Consider the following 20,876-nt stretch of genomic DNA (forward strand, 5'->3'; position numbering starts at 1 on the left):
TGGCTCCATCAGCTTGTCCTGAAAACATCCAGTCCAGTTGCCAGCCAGTGGCATAACCATTGTGCAACCACAAACCGGCAAAATGTCAGGGGGAAGCAAATTGGAAGCAAATTTCCATTTTAATATCCTTGCATAGATTATTTTGGCGCCACATGATTTCAAGTTTCTCATGCTCCTCACTCACAATCTTTTCTTACAAACGCTGATCCAATTCCCTTTAAAATCTGAACCCATTTCCACCACTGTCTCTGTTCAGGTAATCTAAAAGCACACTGTATTCATGCTTGGGTTCAGATTTAGGCTCATTATTGTGACACCAGATTTAGGCTCATTATTGTGACACCATAAGGCGAAAAGCTTAGTTTTGCATGCAATCCAATCAAAAGATATAATATTATACATAAAATACAAACAAGCCAAGCTCAAGTATATTTAAAAAATCTCCTACTCTCACTCCTCGTTATTTTGATGATCTTACATTTATGTGCTCTAATTAGCAATGGAATGAACAATGGAAATAATTTTCCCTGCGTGGTAACTGGCTGCCCAAGTAAGGTTGTTAAGCAACTGCACAGTCTAAAGTAACTGAACACACCCAGCTTACTTCAGGTTAAAGATAGACACAAAATGCTGGGGTAACTCAGCGGGACAGGCAGCATCTCTGGAGATAAGGAATGGGTGGCGTTTCAGGTCGAGACCCTACCTCAGTCTGAAGAAGGGTCTCATAAGATCATGTGGTAGGAGTAGATTTAGGCCATTTGGCCCCCAAGTCTGCTCCGCCATTGAATTCATGGCTGATCTATCTTTCCCTCCTAACCCCATTCTCCTGCTTTTTCCCCATAACCTCTGACACCCTTACTAATCAAGAATCTATCTATCTCTGCCTTAAACATATCCCCTGTTTTTGCCTCCATTGCCTTCTGGGGCAAAGAATTCCGCAAGAACAGGAAAGCAGAGTATTACCTGAATGGTGACCGATTGGGAGAAGGGGAGATGCAACGTGACCTGGGTGTCATGGTGCACCAGTCATTGAAAGCAAGCATGCAGGTGCAGCAGGCAGTGAAGAAAGCGAATGGTATGTTGGCATTCATAGCAAGAGGATTTGAGTTTAGGAGCATGGAGGTTCTGCTGCAGTTGTACAGGGCCTTGGTGAGACCGCACCTGGAGTACTGTGTGCAGTTTTGGTCTCCTAACCTGAGGAAAGACGTTCTTGCCTTAGAGGGAGTACAGAGAAGGTTCACCAGATTGATCCCTGGGATGGCGGGACTTACATATGAGGAAAGACTAGATAGACTGGGCTTGTACTCGCTGGAATTTAGAAGACTGAGGGGGGATCTTATAGAAACATATAAAATTCTTAAGGGGTTGGAGAGGCTAGATGCGGGAAGATTGTTCCCGATGTTGGGGGAGTCCAGAACCAGGGGTCACAGCTTAAGGATAAGGGGGAAGTCTTTTAGGACCGAGATGAGAAAACATTTCTTCACACAGAGAGTGGTGAGTCTGTGGAATTCTCTGCCACAGAAGGTAGTTGAGGCCAGTTCATTGGCTATATTTAAGAGGGAGTTAGATGTGGCCCTTTTTGCTAAAGGGATCAGGGGGTATGGAGAGAAGGCAGGTACAGGCTACTGAGCTGAATGATCAGCCATGATCATATTGAATGGCGGTGCAGGCTCGAAGGGCCGAATGGCCTACTCCTGCACCTATTTTCTATGTTTCTATGTTTCTACCACCCGGTCTCGACCCTAAACGTCACCCTTTTCCTTCTCTCCAGAGATGCTGCCTGTCCCGCTGAGTTTCTCCAGCCTTTTGTGTTGATCTTTGGTGTAAACCAGCATCTGCAGTTCTTTCCTGCGCATTACTTCAGGCTAACCTGACTGGGAAGGGGAAAATGTTAGACTAACCACAGAATGAAGCACACAATGCAATCTCCCAACTGAAACGCTGGATAGGCGCAGCCAGGAGAAATTGAAATGGCCGTGTTCAACCACACAAGCATTAAGTGGCAATTCTTTACTACAAACAATAAGGGCTCCCTCCATTGGTTGCTAACTGTGACATGCAGGCATGAAGCATTAATGTTTCATTGCTCGTGTGCATGTTGTTGTGGACCTCAGCCAGGCTGCTGTGTGCTAGTCTTAAAATCCACGGCAGGGGAAGCAAGTGAAGAGAAATGTGTCGGAAGGAAGTGCAGATGCTGGTTTACACCATCGATCGACACAAAAAGCTGGAGTAACTCAGCGGGACAGGCAGCATCTCTGGAGAGAAGGAATAGATGACGTTTTGGGTCGTGACCCTACAGAATCTGAAGAACGACAACCATTCCTTTTGAAGAGAAAATTAGGTGGTGAGTAGAGATGGGGAAGACGGTGGGAGGATTGGGGGAGGGGGTGGGGGGGGTAAACCAGTGTTCCTGCTCCCAATTATCATCCAATAAACGTATGCTGAAAGATTTGGGCATGGGAGGGGGGCACCATTCAAAGAGGACAAGGTCTGAAAAAGGATCCCCACCCGAGATGTCACCCATCCTTTTTCTCCAGAGATGCTGCCTGACCTGCTGAGTTACTCCAGCACTCTGTGTCTTTCTTTGGTTTAAATCAGCATCTGCAGTTCCTTGTTATTACAGGATGACGACTACTCTGGTTGCCATCCTCCCACCTCCTACCTGATTGTCAACAGGCACTAATCAATGAACTGGAGGACTCCTGGCATCTATTGAACAACAGGGGCAGGGCTTACAGATAGGAAAGAAGTATTTTGGGGGTGAAAGTCATAGAATCAGAGAGTGAAACAACGAGGCAACAAGCTCTTCAGCCCAACTCGTCCAAGCAGGCCACTTTACAAGGATGTTTCAGGACTAAAGGATCTGAGCTATAGGGAGAGGTTGAGTAGGCTGGGTCTCTATTAGCGTTAATGTTATCCTGTGGGTATCCAGGACTTCACAATGCCATCGTTCTATGTACTGGGGCAGATTTAATGAAATGGGGCTTTGGGTACTTGCGGGAGTATGCAGTATGAACCACGGGAATGGAGGTCTTTGCATCGCGCAAGTTAATGGGCAAAGATTTCTGTGTGACTTGCTAACCTCTGCACTCGTATTCCCAACGAATGCTCCCAACATCACAAGCAATATGCCCGGAGCATTAATTTGGAGCATCTGCCTTCACTGATATTTCAGTGTCATGCCTGTGATTTGGTCTCATGTGATCATAAGGGGAAAAACAGAAAAGAACTCACATTTATGTAGTCTTAAATCAAGTGCCTTTTGAACTGTGGGACCTTATAATGCAGGGAGCCAAGCATGGCCCCATCAACACAACAGATTAAATGGTCTGAATTAGTGATTTGGGCTCAGTGATAAATTCGAACCAAACGCATTCGCTGAAAAACACTTGCTTTCATCTCGCATCTCATTGTATTGAAGTCAACAGAGTTACATAAGGCAGGGGTAACAAAAAAGAACATTCTACCAGTTCCCCCTTAGTCTTGAATAGTCCCAAAGGGATTTTCAGTGGGAGGGAACTGCAGATGCTGATTTACTCTGAAGATAAGACACAAAATGCTGAAGTAACTCAGCGGGTCAGGCAGCATCTCTGGAGAACAGGAATAGGTGAGGTTTCGGGCCGAGGCCCTTCTTCAAACTGAGAGTCAGGGCAGAGGGAAATTAGAGGTATGATGAAAAGGAACAGAACCAAATCCGAGCCGGCACCGATGGCCAAGGAGCCCACAATGGTCCATTGTTGGCTGCAGAGGAGGTGATAACGAGGGGATACAAACAGTAAAATTAGCAGGATTTTACTGCTAATTAAAGTTAGCACTAAACTAACTCTTGACACAGAATGATGGATGCTCGGAGCGAATGGCCAGGGTTGGTGGTGGAGCAGATACGATAGTGACTTTGAAAAGGTTTTTGGATAGGCACACGGATATGCATGAAATGGAGGGACATGGGCCACATGCAGGCGGAGGAGATGAGTTTAACTTGGCTTAGACATTGTGGGCCGAAGGGCCTCTTCCTCTGCTGTACTGTTCTATGCTCCAAAGCATCAAACCTATCATGGTTAGGGGTGGTCAGCCTTGGTAGCATGCAAATTAGCACATGCTGTCAGTATTAATTGGTGAGACCAGTATTATCCAATTAGTACGCCTATAGGTCCTAAAGTCTGGTATGACCAATGCATGCACTAACTTCTTTATACGTAAATATACTTACAATTATACACTATGACTCTATGAGTGAAATGTATCCCTAAAGAGAGAGAATGAGTCAACAGGCAAATACTTATCCCCAACTACAGGTTTCTCAATACTTCTAACTTGTTACAGTATATTAAAAAAATATTTGAAGGCAATAACAACTTTTGGGCTCAGAAGCACTGTTTCAGACACCTATTGGTCGCAAGCCCAGTTACTGCAGTTAAGATAGACACAAAAAGCTGGAGTAACTCAGCGGGTCAGGCAGCATCTCTGGAGAAAAGGAATAGGTGACGTTTCGGGTCGAGACCCTTCTTGAGTCCAGCGTTCGAATGAACCATATTAAATACACAAAGATTATTGAAGTGACCATCCGGACTTGGACAGGAGGGGGCCAGAACTTGCTGCCAAATTTAAGAGCCATTCATTTTCCAAACCAAATGGCAGCATGGAATCGGGAGTGGACAATTAATATAAAATCTCACTCTGTAGATTTGAGTCTATCAAAAGATTGGCAATTGGAAACCTGATCAATTAATCTGTGAGGCTGATCCTATGTTTAAATCCAATAAAATAGGTTAAAGACTCTAAAACATGCTTTTAATATTAAAATATAACTGAAGCTAATTCTCCATATCGATGGCCACCAAAAATCAAACACACTTTAATAAATGGCATTCATATTTTATTGAATCAATAGCATGTACATATTGAATAGATTTATCATGCTATGTTGGCCTCTGAATCACAGTGAGGGCAAAATGGGGCAAAATTGGACTTTGTTAATAGCATGAAATAGACAATGTTAATATCTAATCTTTTTATACCATGCTTACTTTTATTGACTTGAATAAATAATCAGACAGGGTATAAGAAGTTATTTCTCATTACACTCTCTTGACAAGGACCAATTTCATCCCTTATCCTTTTGAAGGCATTGGGCAACTAAGACAATTCCAGTTTAAGATAGCGGATTCAGAGGGGGGTGAGATTGGAGTTGGCAAGGGGGGTGGAGAAGTCAAAATGGTTGATGTCCTCCAGTTTCCCTCTCCCCCGACTCTCAGACTGAAGAAGGGTCTCGACCCGAAACGTCACCCATTCCTTCTCTTCAGAGATGCTGCCTGCCATGCTGAGTTACTCCAGCATTTTGTGTCCACCTTCAGGAGGGTTGATGTCTCAACAGTAGTTGGAAATAACAAGGTACAGAGAGGGTAGAAGGCCAGTGGACATGGGGAGATTCCTGACCAGAAAGGTCACCTATCCATTTATCCATTCCCTCCACAGAGACTCCCTGACGCGCTAAGTTACTCCAGCACTTTGTATTTTGTTCCATGTTTAGTTTGTTCTCATTAAAGAAAGGAACTGGAGGTATTGCAACGAAGTCTTAACAATCCCCAATGAAATTGAACCAAATACATGGTTTTTGGTGCTTTTCAAAGTCTACAGAGAGACTTGGGCCTTTTGGAAGGGTGGGCTGAAAGATGGCAGATGGAGTTTAATGCTGATAAGTGTGAGGTGCTGCATTTTGGTGGGACAAATCAAAATAGGACGTACAGGGTAAATGGTAGGGAATTGAGGAATGCAGTGGAACAGAGGGATCTGGGAATAACTGTGCATTGTTCCCTGAAGGTGGAATCTCATGTGGATAGGGTGGTGAAGAAGGCGTTTGGTATGCTTGCCTTTATAAATCAGAGCATCGAATATAGAAGTTGGGATGTAATGTTAAAATTGTACAGGGCATTGGTGAGGCCGAATCTGGAGTATGGTGTGCAGTTCTGGTTGCCTAATTATAGGAAGGATGTCGACAAAATGGAGAGGGTACAGAGGAGATTTACTAGAATGTTGCCTGGGTTTCAGCACTTAAGCTACAGAGAGAGGTTGAACAGGTTGGGTCTTTATTCTTTGGAGCGTAGAAGGTTGAGGGGGGACTTGATAGAGGTTTTTTAAATTTTAAGAGGGACGGACAGAGTTGACGTGGGTAGGCTTTTCCCTTTGAGAGTGGGGAAGATTCCAACAAGGGGACATAACTTTAGAATTGAGGGACAAAAGTTTAGGGGTAACATGAGGGGTAACTTCTTTACTCAGAGGGTGGTGGCTGTATGGAATGGGCTTCCGGTGGAGGCAGTGGTGGAGGTGGAAGTGGTGGAGGCAGGCTCGATTTTATTATTTAAGAGTAAATTGGATAGGTATATGGATAAGAGGGGATTAGAGGGTTATGGTCTGAGAGCAGATAGATGAGACTAGGTCAGAGAGAGTGGTCGGCGTGGACTGGTAGGGCCGAACGGGCCTGTTTCCGTGCTGTAGTTGTTATATGGTTATATGGTTATATGGGATTTCTGGAAGTGGGGCAACATGTTTAAAAAATTATTATTTTTTAAATAAGCCAGGTATACGAAGAGTATTCCACCCAATTTTCCACCCGAAGGGCAACAAGCATGAGGAGTAAATTTTAACATTGAGGAAAAATATGCGCAAGGCTTGCCTTTCCTTGCAATGGTGACTAAGCTTTAAAAATATTTAATTGGCTTTTCAAAGCTAATTTTGAAAGGGAAATGAATGATGCCAGAAAGAAGCAAGTTTATCGGTGTTTTTTAACAGAAAGGATTGAGAGTGGACGTGGACACATTAGTGCAATCTACTATCAAAACACAACGTAACAACTCCTTCTGCTCCTCTCATAAAATTGCAAAAGCTAGAATTATAGCTGATGCAACGATCCCCCCGGTTCTTCTCATGCCACAGTAACCTACTTGATTTTTCAAATAAAATGTATGAAAATGGAAATACCATTGAAGTAATTAAGGAAGTTAACAACGAACTGCCGGTGGGGGTGAGGGATAAGATTTTTAAATCATCTTCCCTCAGTGTGAAGAGAGAGCATTTTTATGCTGATCCAATATTGCATTTTTGCCTTTAGATAGTGAAAGCAGAGTGAAGGTCCATGCCTGACAATTCAGAACACCAAGGAGATTAAAAAGGATAAATCAGGAAGCAAATATTAGCCTTAAATGATCTTAAAGCTGGAAAATACCAGTGAATAGGTCGCATTGACATTATTTTACTTGTTGCAATTAAAACTTTTCTAAACGCAAAAAACATATATAGGTTAATGACGGTTGTCTAAATCTTAAACCCAAGGAAGGGGGTTGGCAAAGGATATAATCTCTTCTGCGCACAAATGCAAAATAGGTCCAAAAGCGTATATCCAAAATTGGCTCAGTCAGGCTGAAAGAACCAGGAAAACCAGACCAATTACTCAGATTCAAACAGCGGAAGAGAGCTTTCAGAGAAAAAAAACATTCTCCCAAATGTTGGGAAGATGTCAAGAGACTTGACGTTTGTCACCCAAAGGGGAAATGGGTCAACAAAGGAAGTCCCCAAATCCAAAATAATCCTTTAAAACATTCGGGAAATCACACATTGCTACTAAATAGTGCACATTTGGCATCATACAAGTCAACAACATTTTGCAAGATAGCAATCAAAATACAGATTTGACTGGTCCTTGGATTATCAGGTTAACTGGAAAGTTACCCCTTCCCCCTCCCCCCCCCCCCACCTCACCCACCCCTCCCCCCCCACCCCCTCCCACTCCCCCCTCTTCCCCTCCACCACTGAGTCGAGAATCTCTGGTCCCCTAATACTGGCACACAATGCAAAAATAATGTTTCTATTTATTATGAATTTGATACCAACAAATTAAGCTACTTGCTTCTTAAATAAAGACCATGCCATGGAGGAAGAAAATAGCCATATGAAACATCTGGCAGGTGCCAGCTCCTGAAATGGTAGGTGCCGTTATATAAAGCAAATAATGAAACAGTTGGGATAACGTTTGTGCAAGTGTTTTCATGCAGGAAACTCATTACTACACATTGTACCATTTGGTAAACAACGCTTTTAAGCAGCAAAGCAGAAAATTGGTTTAAAAATTACACCACCGTGGACCAGACTATAAATGTTAACTGTAACATCACAACTGTAAATATTCTGTCTCGACACTCTATGCTTCACTAGGATTCTTTGCGAACATCACTCACTCACACACACAGAAATTCTTCCAAATGCCCTGCGATGAACTACAACCTTGGAGGTAGCATGCATTGTTTATAATCAGCCATTAACACACGAACCGGCTCACACATCTTTGCTGTACACACCCCTGGTAATAATACTCACAAACCACAACCTTTCACAGCACACACATCCTTAGTAGCTTTCTCATTTGGAGAGAAAATCTGATATAGCACACATTGCAGGCTGGATTTAATGCAATGTACAGATTCAGTCCTGCTCGCTGAGAGAAAATTTAAGTACAAACAAAAATCATATCTGTGACATATCCCTCATTATAGGCAGGCTTCTGGTATAGTTTGACTTCGAAATAGGTAAGGTGTCAGTTTTTCCTATGATAAGTTGACAATTAAAAAAAATCTTCTAAAGTCGAAAGCGTAGTAGGGCTGTTATATAAAAAGACATGGGAAGTGGAGAACAATACAAATAGCAATGTGGCTGTACGCTCGCTTAAAGGGTTTCTGCTCTTTGTAGTAGAAGTGGATGATAAATCTGCCAAGCCAAGAAGTAAATTGCAGCAAATCTTGACATTGCTGTGCAAAAAAAAAAACCTTTCAATGTTGAGTTACTTGCATGGGATTTTATAGAGAAAGAATAGACGGCTGCTCCCAGTTGAGGAGGACTAAAGATGATGCCTCTTTAAACTAAGCTGCAAATGTGAACGGCCATTCTGAAATCAATGTAAACTTGCAATCCTTAAAATAGTGTAACGTTACTATAACTGATAGCTTGCAGCATTTGCATTAATAGGTAGAATGCATTTAGTTCATCCCATTTGAATTGATAGTAAATCGGAAAATGAATTCAAGGGTTTTAAATTAAGTCTTTAACACTTGCACCTCTTTTGCAAAAAAATAAGAGAAATTGTGATTGGTGATAACTTGATGAAATCCGTAAATATTACAACAATAACAGAAGATATAAATGACAATTCCCTGTCTTCCCAATTAGCCCAAAGCAAAACAAAAAGCATTGAGAGGCGACATTTTAAATGTGATTTTAATCAAATACTTTTATGCCTTGATTAATGCATGTCTTCTAATTTCATCACTGTTATTTTAAAGAAATAAATTAATTCTGATTGGTATTGGCATTTTTTAATAAATGCTAACAGGAACTGGTTTCGAAATATTTTGATAATACTAAGGAATTAACGCTTAAAAAATCTATTAATATCACTCTCTCTTTATGATTTCACATTAACTGCTATGCTGCCCTGTGCTGTAGGTGGTGCTGATGCTGCTCAAACCTTTGTGCATGCCTGTGAATCGGTCCTTCAGTACAGTTAACTCGTATATCTTCCCGAATTCCTCAAAGAGGGGCTTCAGATCATTCTCCTCCAGGTTCCGAGGGATCTGCCCGATGAACAGCTTAATGGCGTCGTGGTCCTTCATCTGACCGTGCTGGAGATTAGCTCCGTTCATGGGCTTGAGCTGGTTGCTGGGGGGCGGCTGCTGTTGCTGCTGGAGCTGCTGCTGCTGCTGCTGTTGTTGCTGCTGCTGCTGTACTCTGTCTGCCTCTCTCAGTCTGGCCATCGCTAACCCACAGAATGAAGAACACAGGAGGCACCACTCAGCTGTAGAGAGAAGAAAGACTTCCTGTTTCAGCCTGTGTGCTCACTGGTGACACCCCTTGAGGACTGGCTGTCTGCAAAAAGCAGCTTGTATATTTCCCCCCCCCATTCAGCTTAGCAACAAGCAGGGTTTAAAGAGATCGCTTTTAATTAATCCTTGGAAACTGGGAGAAGAAAAAAAAAAATGTGGTGTTTTATTTTTTTATTTTTTTGGTTTCAGCCACCATCGAAAACTTTTTGCACAATGCAAAATACACAACAACAGGCAAAAAGATCATTCCATCAGCAATGTTAGCATCAGGAGAGAGTTACACTAAGCAAAATAAAACCAACCTTGTGACATACTAGAGGGGTTGTGTATACATCAATTAGCCAGCCAAGCTGGGTCACTTAAATGTCTGTGTGTGTGTTCGTCACTTGACAATACACCCGGCTGACCACGGTTCATGGATGTGTAAAGCCCGGCTCACTGCAAGCCTTTTGGACACCAAGGGGATACTGAATGCTTCGATGGTACAAATTTCAAGATTGCCATTTAAAATCATTTTACGGTCACCGACTTTTGGTGTGGTTGAGCTGCTCTTCGTAGGATGGCGGGGAGGTGGAGGAGGGGGGAGATGGAGGGAGATGGGGGGGGGGGGTAGGGAAGAAGATGGGGGAGGGAGGGAGATGAAGAGAAGGGAGGGGGATGGGGAGGGAGGGAGATGGGGAGGGAGATAGGAGATAGGGGAGGAGGGAGTGAGATGAGGAGGAGAAGGGAGGGGGATGGGGAGGGAGGGGATGGGGAGGAGGAGGAGGGAGATGGGGAGGAGGAGGAGTGAGATGAGGAGGAGAAGGGAGGGGGAGGGGAGGAAGATGGGGGGTGTAGGGAAGAAGATGGGGGAGGGATGGAGGGAGGGAGATGGGGAGGAGGGAGTGAGATGAGAAGGGAGGGGGATGGGGAGGGAGGTGGATGGGGGAGGGAGGTAGGTAGGAGGGAGATGGAGGAGAGGTGGGGGTGGATGTAGAGGGGCTGCTATGTTTACTCCAGTATCACCGGGTTTAATTCCTCGCCACTGTTTTCCAGCCTTGCCCGGAGCACAACACTGGCGTGCAGATGTCTCAAGGGTCTCCCTGTTTTTTTTCCACCCCGCAGCATTTATTATCCGAACTCACCTTTGAACCGCAAAACCTAATCGCTACCCCCTGCCTCCCCAAACTCCCCCCACGGGGTAAACGGAGAGGAAAGGAGACAAATAAGAAAAGAATCTCGTCCAAGCATCAAGATAATGACAACCGTTTGAAACACCAGGGGTCCCATGATTGTGTGCCCCTCCACCGCAAGGAAGAAGGCAGGAGAAAACATTGAAGTCCAGCTTTTAAAAGCGAATACAATAATCAATTAGCATTTATGAACAGTTTGTTTTTCCATAGGGGGGGGGGGGGGGGGGAGTAAAGGGATTTATCGTTCTTTATAATTAATTTGTTTCCTTCCTCTTTTTATTTTGAGTTCAGTTTGGAGAGGGGTCACAAGGGTTGACAGTAACGCACTTTCCATTTCAGGTTTGCAGCATCAGCAGCCAGCAATCCCCCAGGGCAGGGACTATTGCTTCCACTCCCTGTTCCAACTGTATCCCTCCAGATCATTTTCTTACGATTATTTCCTGTGTGACTATCCCGTTCCCGAAAACCCTTGCAATCTCCATGGGAGATTACCAACCTAAATACCAATGGCCACCCCTACTGGCTTCTGAATCGAGACTGTGCAAATTTATTTCACATTAGACCTTTAAAGACAGCAGACTTTTATCAGTTTGTGCCAGATTTGAACCCAAGCCCCAGGGATAAAGAAGACAGCATCTAACCTTTTGAAGCAGTAAATCCTTGTACTCCACTCCATGCCTTGTTGGAGATTGGACAGACTAATCCGGCTTGGTGGTCTATCAGTGATAGATCTGCCTCACTTTTCCTTCAGATTTTAAAGAAGGTAGCACCTTCGCACAATGCCGCAGACGAGATGGATAAAACCAGAATTAATTTGCTGCACTGAAAGCAGGCTTCTACTTTATGACATTGTGTGGAATTGTTTGTGTATCAATTAGCCCATTCCAACTCGACTGGTGCCTTCAAGAAAATTTAAAAAATACTTTTCTTCAGTGCCTCCTGTGATTTTCGAGACAGGTGGCATAAAAGACACACCTGAAGGCCATTCGGCCCATTGAGTCCAGGTTAATTCCCTGTGGATCAATCCAGACAGTTCCATTTTCCTAGTTCTTACTAAAGCTTTGCAAATTATTTTCCCTCAGGAACCCGATTTTATTTTTAAACACTGACATAGGTGGTTGGCATAGTGAAATAAGCATCTGTTTTGGGTTTTTTTTTGCCTTCATAGGTCGTGTCACTGATATCATGTTGCAAAATGCTGGTTAGCTTGTGCAGTTCTGGTCGCCACTCGACAAGAAGGATGTGGTAGCAAGAGTCGAGTGTTTTACTGTCATGTGTCTGAGATAGAACAATGAAATTCCTACTTGCGGCAGAGGGGAGACTGAAGAAAAGATTCACCGGGATATCCCCTGGATGGTAATATCAAAGACTAGAGGGTTTAGCTTTTTAATTGAGAGGGGCAAGGTTGAAAGGAGATGTCTTTGGAGTGTGGGAGGAAGCCGGAGCACCCAGAGAAAACCCACACTATCACAGGATGAACACACAAACACCGCACAGACAGCACCCGTGGTCAGGAATGAACCTGGGTTCCTGGCGCTGTAAAGCAGCAACTCTACCACTGCGCCAATGTGGTGATGGAGGCAGCTTCGATAGTGGCATTTAGGAGGTTCATGGATGTGCAGAGAATGGAGGGATATGCATTGATGTGCAGGCAGATACGAGTTGGTCTTGGCATCATATTCGACACAAATGTTGTGGCCGAAGGGCCTGTTCAACACTGCTCTGTGTTCTATGTTACATGGAATGGAATAATGTAGTTATAATAAGGGACTGGATAGGCTGGGTTTATTCTCATTGGAACATGGGAGGCTGAGGGGTGTCCTTGTAGAAGCTTTATAAAATTATGAGTGGCACAGTTAAGATAGATAATCGGAATCCTTTGCCCAGAGCAGTGGTGTCCAGAGGGCACAGGTTTAACGTGAGACACAAATCTAAAGGAGATCTCAAGGAATAGAATTTAACACATAGGGTGGCAAATATTTGGAACAAGCTATCAGAGGAGGTAGTGGAGACAAATAAAATTACAATTTAGTTTAGTTTTTTAGGGATGCAGCATGGAAACAAGCCCTTTGGCCTAATGCATCCGTGCCGACCATCGTTCACCTAAACACATTAGTTCTGTGTTATCCCACTTTCGCATCCACTCCCTACACACTGGGGGCAATTTACAGAGGCCAGTTAACCTAAAAACCCGCACGTCTGAGATGTGGGAGGAAACAGGAGGACACCACGTGGTCACAGGGAGAACACGCAAACTCCACACAGACAGCACCCAAGGTCAGGATCAAACTTGGGTCTCGGGTGCAGTGTGGCAGCACCCCATATTTAATGAACATTTGGACGGGTACATGGATGGTAAAGGCAAGTGGGATAAAGGCTTGATGCAGGGAAAGTGTAAGATTCCATGAAAGTTCAGATTAGTGCTGCTTCTTCCCACAGCAACCTCCTAGCCACACTCCGCACAAAAACCTTTCCCACTCTTCCCCTCTGGATCTGAAGACAAAAGGGACTGCAGGTGCTGAAATCTAACAAACCGAGTGCTGGAAGAACTCAGAGGGTCAAGCAACTTCTGTGAAGCTGCAAGTGGTTTAACTTGACATTTTGGATCAAGATTCTGCATCAGGATTGAGTGGGAAGAGGAACGATTTGCTAGCGTTTTTCCGTCCTCACCCACCCCTCCCCGTCCCATGCATCTGCGGTTCCTTCCTACACAGAAAATAGGAGTGCAGTATCTGGTCCCTCGAGCCTGCTCTGCTATTCAATATGACCATGAAGAAAGCTCATCAACTGCCATAGAATATGATCTCAATATGATCATGGCTAGTCTGCCCCAAGCCTCAACCCCTCTTCTATGCCATTTTTCTATTGCTCTTTATACCCTGATATTTTAGAGATCCAGGGCGAGACTGGTCCTTGATTATGCTGGTGGTCTTTCCGAGGCAGCTTGATGTGCAAATTGAGTCAATGGGAGGGAAGTTAGTTTGCGTGATAGTCTGGGCTGCATCCACAATTCTCTGCAACTTCTTGAGGTCTTGGATGGAGCCGTTCCCAAACCATGCTGCCTTGCATCCTGATAAAATGCTTTCTATGGCACATCTGTAAACGTTGGTGAGGGCTGTTCGGGACTTGCCAAACGTCCTAAGCCTTCTAAGGATGTCGCCGCGTTGTTGTGCTTTCTAGACCATTGCTTTGATATGGCGAATCCAGAATAAGTTGCTGGTGATATTTACTCCTGGGAACTTGAATCTTTCAACCATCTCTACTCCGGCCAGTGACGAGTCTGCACACTGAAAAAAAATCATATTTAATGCACAATCTCTATCCGGCATGGACCTAGAAGCTGAATATCACCCTTTTTGCATCATTAATTTTTTTAATGCTTTCTATGATTCTATGAATCAAATGAGGAAAGCATCCTCATCTTTATCAGCTATAATCATCTCACACTTCAACGGGACAGTGGGCCCATTTTAATTGAAGCAGCAACAGTGTAAAATTATTTTAGCAGCAACAGATAGAAAAGTGTATCACACGATCACTAGGAGGGCTGTGCTGGTGCGAGGATAAGCTTTAAGCTCAGAGATGAGCAGAATCTATGCTTTGCAAAGTAAGGAAATGCAAGCTGGTCCACCAGACACCGCAAATCTAACCAAAGGTAGGGAGAGAGCTCTCGTGCAGCTCCCAAAAATTGCCTTGTGCCACAGACAGCCACCGCAGACGTATATATTGATCACTACTGATTCTTGTAAGCATCTGATAAATGTGGAGAGATGGCTGGGGAACGTTTTTATCCGATTAAACACTGGGGTAACTGAAGTCAATGCCATTGTTTCATCACAAACATTGTTTGCCCACCACTTTCCTCCATCTTTCTGGCAACAGATAGAGTCATAGAGTGATACAGTGTGGAAACAGGCCCTTCGGCCCAACTTGCCCACACCAGCCAACAATGTCCAGCTACACTATTCCCACATGCCCCCATTTGGTCTATATCCCTCCACACCTGTCCTCTCCAAGTACCTCTCTAACTGTTTCTTAAATGTCACTGCCTCAACTACCTCCTCTGGCAGCTTGTTCCATACACCCACCCACAGATGAAGCTAGAGTGTTTCATCATGCTGACCCCAGGCGACGTTTCAGACTTCATCTATGTGCCACGTCGAAGCCCTCCTTACCCTTCCTCTATGCTATTCACTGGGGTTACCTGCTGTTGAAACCCTTAGCCTCTGGCTTTGACAGTTCCATTGTATCCAGGCTGTTTTCCTCATCCTACACTCTATAATCCTTAGGTCATACAGTACAGGTGTCAGAGGTTATGGGGAGAAGGCAGGAGAATGGGGTTAGGAGGGAGAGATAATTCAGCCATGATTGAATGACAGAGTAGACTCAATGGGTCGAATGGTCTAATTCAGTTCCTATCACTTATGACGTTACTCTGCCTGCGTCTCAGCTCACCGTGAGTCAATTCACTTGGGCACACCGAGTATCACTGACTCAGTATGAAGCAACATCCCCATTTAAAAGTTATTGTCCTTCTTTTCAAATGCTTCCACCAGTTCAACATTCCATGTTGTTGCAAACTAATCTTGCTCCTTAAATCTCTGAGATGTCAACGCGCCTCCACTTTTGGATTTCTTCACACATCCTTCGCCACAAGACTTCCGAGACGTGAATGTTTCCTAAAACTATGTTCAGAAAATTTAATTTGCAGGTTTTCAGAGGGGACACGTATGTGTTCTTTTAACGGGTAATCAGGTTTAAGTGTCTATTAACGCAAGTTGCATAAATGTTTGTATTGATTATTGCAGGGTGCCACTAAACCTGTTTAGTCCTTTTTGTAGAAAGACACAAAAAGCTGGAGTAACGCAGTGGGACAGGCAGCATCTCTGGAAAGAAGGAATGGGTGATGTTTTGGGTCGAGACCCTTCACTTGCACCTCCCTCTCTATCTCTAAAATTATTTAAAACTTCCCTATTTTTCCAACCTATTATTCATTTGCCCTCATATTTACTTTAGAGATACAGCTTGGAAACAGGCCCTTGGGCCCACCAAAATCATCGAGCACCCATTCTTACTAGTTCTATGTTATCCCACTTTCGCATCTAGTCCCGACACACTAGGGGCAATTTACAGATGGCCAATTAACCTACAAACCCACGCGTCTTTGGAATGTTGGAGGAAACCGGAGCATCTGGAGGAAACCCATGCGCTCACAGGGAGAATGTGCAAACTCCACACACAGACAGCACCCAAGGTCAGGATTGAACCTGGGCCTCTGTCGCTGCAAGACATCAGTTCTATACACCTGCGTCATTGCGCCGCCCTCAAATATCGTGTTTGATGTGACATTGTATTTTGATAACGCTGCAGTAAAGTGGGATACCTTGACTGTGTTGAAAGTGCTATGAAGAATGATAAGTCTTGTGGGAGCTGGATATCTCAGTCTGTGGGAACATCTTGTCCCTTCCCCACTGAACATTGACCAGAGACCATATACGTAGACCACATGGACAATATCGGGTGGCTACAGATGTTCATGAATGCCACCTTGTGTAAACAACAAGATCACAGAACATTTGAGCTCACAAATAATGTTTGACTGCTAAAAATTATTTAACTTTTCATCCCTCAATAAAGTATTTGTCATTTTGATGCAACTGCAAGTAACTAGATTGGGTTACAATACCAAGGAAACCAGACTGAAGCATAAATATTTGACGCCTGCTGAAGCTTCTGGATTTGTCGAGCTTCCTTTTGGGAGAATATATATCTTCGTCAACCTGTGAAAATCTTGACTCCTGCCGCACTGCTTTTCCATTTCCATGTGGCTATTTCTGGAATGTTCTCAGGCTATGTACCAATCAAAATGGAAATGAGAAATACATCATGGTGTCATCTTGTAAGTCTGCCAGTAGTTTGCTACTAATCTTTTTCAGCCAGTCTGCGCTCCTGGAGATACCAGTACTCCTCAATCCTGCAACACTTTCCAATGATTTCTTCAAGATGGAGCTTCACAGTCACAACCCGATTCCCTCCAGCTCCACTCCTGCACCTTTTGTGACACACCCTGTTCCTTTGAACTCAAAACTATTAAGGTCTCCATCCATCCAACTTCAGAGTCCACATCAACGTGGACATTATGAACGACAGGCTGCATGTTCTTGCAAATCTGCCATTTGTCACCAAAACTGAGAAATCCCTATTTTCAACTGCTCTACTTCTGCAAACTATCAGCCCAACTTCAACTTCCCTTTGCACACAAGGAATTGCATATGCTGGTTTGCTAAAAAAGAGACACAGCGGGTTAGGCAGCATCTCTGGAGGTCATGGATAGATGACGCTTAGATTGGGAGGGTCAGAAGGGCGGCCTACCAATGTCCTCCAGCAATGTTGTCTGACCCGTTGAGTTACTACAGCACTTTGTGAGTTCAACTTCCATTTATTTGGCAGAAGCCTCAAAATGTAATTTAGTTAATTCAACAACAACAGTTGTTGGCTTTCCAATATCTCTTTTCTTGTTGAAATATAGTGTATAGGCTCGCAGTCATCTCAACACTATTCCATCACTGCGTTTAGATGTCTTTGTGGGTTGGGCTCTCAGTGACCTCTTCCAGGCTGGAATACATCCTCCTAATCTCCAGGCCACTGATCGGCATGTTCTTCCCAGCCTCTTCCTCCCTCATGGGTCCCACCACTGTATTTAGGTCTACAGTTGTCCAGACACATTTGGTCCGATCTCTTCGACTATCTTTTCTTAAACTTTCTGCTATTCTATCTTCCAACACTTAAGACTACCCGAGAAGTTAATTTTAGAACCAGCTTCCCTGTCAGTCTTCATATCTTCTTTCAGATAATTTTCCTTTGACTTTACATTTACCGCATTTTCCTCTGTGAATCTTCTTTGGAATTTTTTTTCAGTTAGTTTCTATATTTATGCATCACTGTGTTAGAAGTTCAGAACAATGTCTGGGAATTGAAGAAAATAGCCATTTCAAATATACCACAGAAGTTGATTAGATGTCAGATCCCTGGACACTGAAAGATGGCTTATGCCAAGTTATATTTAGCCAACACACATATTGCATACTTCCACATACGGGAGGTTCCTACTCCTTACAATATCTTTTCACAGCCTCTAAACATCCCAGAGAATTTAAGCACTTTAGACAATAGACAATAGGTGCAGGAGGAGGCCATTCGGTCCTTCGAGCCAGCACCGCCATTCAATGTGATCATGGCTGATCATTCTCAATCAGTACCCCGTTCCTGCCTTCTCCCCATACCCCCTGACTCCGCTATCCTTAAGAGCTCTATCTAGCTCTCTCTTGAATGCATTCAGAGAATTGGCCTCCACTGCCTTCTGAGGCAGAGAATTCCACAGATTCACAACACTCTGACTGAAAAAGTTTTTCCTCATCTCAGTTCTAAATGGCCTACCCCTTATTCTTAAACTGTGGCCCCTGGTTCTGGACTCCCCCAACATTGGGAACATGTTTCCTGCCTCTAACGTGTCCAACCCCTTAATAATCTTATACGTTTCGATAAGATCTCCTCTCATCCTTCTAAATTCCAGTGTATACAAGCCTAGTCGCTCCAGTCTTTCAACATATGACAGTCAAATGTCAAGAGTGTTTAATTATCATATATACCCAAAAGGAACAATTAAGTTCTTACTTGGAGCGGCATAGCAGATTTGTAAACACAGTACACAATAAATAACATAATAAAACAAAAAGTTCAGTAAATTTAAAAAATACAATACAAGTGCCATATAAAGCAAAAGCCCAAGCGAAAGTGCAACCAAGACAGTTTGTAGTTTTGGTGGTGTTTGTAATGGCAAGAGCCTGATGGTTGTCGGGAAGAAGTTGATCCTGAACCTAGAGGTCACGGGTTTCAGACTCCTGTACCTTGTTCCCGATGCCAGAAGTGAAATGGAGAGTGTGGCCAGAGTGGCGTGGGTCCCTGATGATTGCCTTTACGAGGCAGCACATCCTATAGACCCCATCGTTGGTGGAGAGGTCAGTACCGGTGATGGACCGCACACATTTAAGCTCCCACCAACAAATATGGCAATACCCAGTAATGTTAATAATGACTGATAGCACACCGGAGATAAGTACTGTGCTTCACAACAACATAGATCTTTACAAGTGGATCAAGGTGCAAGGGTGGTGTCAGGTAGTTCAGCTCATCAATATAAAAGGATCAGTGTCTGGTGAGAATGCGCACAATGGCGTTACTCTGAACTATTGCAACAGTAAGTCTTTAGGCTGCAAGTAATCTCGAGGATATGGACCCTGAATTTGTTGTGTTTATTGTGTGAGAATACTAACAGGGAGTGCTTCAATTGCCATTATGGTCCCCGAGATATTGAGAAATATCAGGGTCAGCTTTGATGCTACCATAGCTGAGGTGTATTCACAGCCGAAGTGAGGCTCACACACCGGAACGAGATTGACACAAGCTCAAAAGAATAAAGAGTTAAGGTCAAAAAGAATCAATGCCGTGTGTGGTAGAGACCAAATGTGGAAATGCATGATCATTGGGCATAGGTTGCATAATGGCAGAGGGGAGGGAGGGTGAATCGCAGCGCATTGAGAGGAGAGGAATGAAGGAGGAAGATTACTGGTATCTTGTGGCCTGCAAGGACTTGCTTGATCAGAGGTCCAAGCTGGAAATGAACTCTGCTTCCCAAAAATGTTTGTCTTTTATCCAATGCTATCTAGCTGACAAAATAAAATAGCCTTGTGCTTAGTGATAGGCATAAGCACATCTCTTTCCCTCTAGCCAAAGAAATAATATTATTCCACCTACACATGAAAGGAAAATAAAATCGTGCTCAATGCTGAGAGCTCACTTTCCTTTGATTCTCTCTGATTGGCCGACTGGGCTTATATTCACTGGAATTTAGAAGGATGAGAGGGGATCTTATAGAAACATATAAAATTCTTAAAGGATTTTTGTTTTATTTAAAGGATATAATAGAGAAATGGAGGATATTTAAAGGTGAAATTTTGAGAGTACAGAGTCTTTATGTCCCTGTTCGGTGGAAAGGAAAGAATAATAATTTGAAAGAGCCGTGGTTTTCCAGGGAAATTGGACACTTGGTTCGGAAAAAGAGGGAGATATACAATAAATGTAAGCGGCAGGGAGTAAATGAGGTTCTTGAGGAATATAAAGAATGTAAAAGGAATCTTAAGAAGGAAATTAGAAAAGCGAAAAAAAGATATGAGGCTGCTTTGGCAAGTAATGTAAAAGTAAACCCTAAGGGGTTCTACAGATATGTCAATAGCAAAAGGATAGCGAGGGATAAAAATTGGTCCATTAGAGAGTCAGCGTGGACAGCTATGTGCTGAGCCGGAAGAAATGGGGGAAATATTAAACAATTTCTTTTCTTCGGTATTCACCGAGGAGAAGGATATTGAATTATGTGAGGTAAGCGAAACAAGTAGAGTAGTGATGGAAATTATGAGGATTAAAGAAGAGGAGGTACGGACACTTTTGAAAAATATAAAAGTGGATAAGTCTCCAGGTCCTGATAGGATATTCCCTAGGACATTGAGGGAAGTTAGTGCAGAAATAGCAGGGGCTATGACGGAAAAATCTCAAACGTCATTAGAAACGGGGATGGTGCCGGAAGATTGGCGCATTGCGCATGTTGTGCCTTTGTTTAAAAAAGGTTCTAAAAGTAAACCTAGCAATTATAGACCTGTTAGTTTGACGTCTGTGGTGGGAAAATTAATGGAAAAGATACTTAGGGACAATATATATAATTATTTGGATAAACAAGGCCTGATTAGAAACAGTCAACATGGATTTGTGCCTGGAAGGTCAT

At 43.5% G+C, this 20,876-nt stretch overlaps 2 protein-coding genes across 6 annotated transcripts in view; one reads left to right on the plus strand and one right to left on the minus strand.

Moving 5' to 3' along the window:
• The window catches only part of LOC144607148 (CUGBP Elav-like family member 4), a 426,038-nt gene extending 416,208 nt beyond the window's left edge, over nucleotides 1-9,830 (minus strand). For all 5 annotated transcript variants that reach the window (XM_078423785.1, XM_078423782.1, XM_078423784.1 and 2 more), the window contains exon 1: nucleotides 9,515-9,830. In XM_078423785.1, coding sequence (XP_078279911.1) covers nucleotides 9,515-9,800 — 286 coding nt within the window. In that variant the 5' untranslated portion in view covers nucleotides 9,801-9,830. The remainder of the gene's footprint in view (nucleotides 1-9,514) is intronic.
• The window catches only part of ncln (nicalin), a 115,237-nt gene continuing 96,573 nt past the window's right edge, over nucleotides 2,213-20,876 (plus strand). Inside the window, exon 1 of the mRNA XM_078423779.1 lies at nucleotides 2,213-2,344. The gene's annotated coding sequence lies outside the window, so the exon portion shown is untranslated. The remainder of the gene's footprint in view (nucleotides 2,345-20,876) is intronic.

The sequence above is a fragment of the Rhinoraja longicauda genome, chromosome 28, assembly GCF_053455715.1.
Source record: "Rhinoraja longicauda isolate Sanriku21f chromosome 28, sRhiLon1.1, whole genome shotgun sequence".
In the NCBI taxonomy this organism is placed as follows: domain Eukaryota; kingdom Metazoa; phylum Chordata; class Chondrichthyes; order Rajiformes; family Arhynchobatidae; genus Rhinoraja; species Rhinoraja longicauda.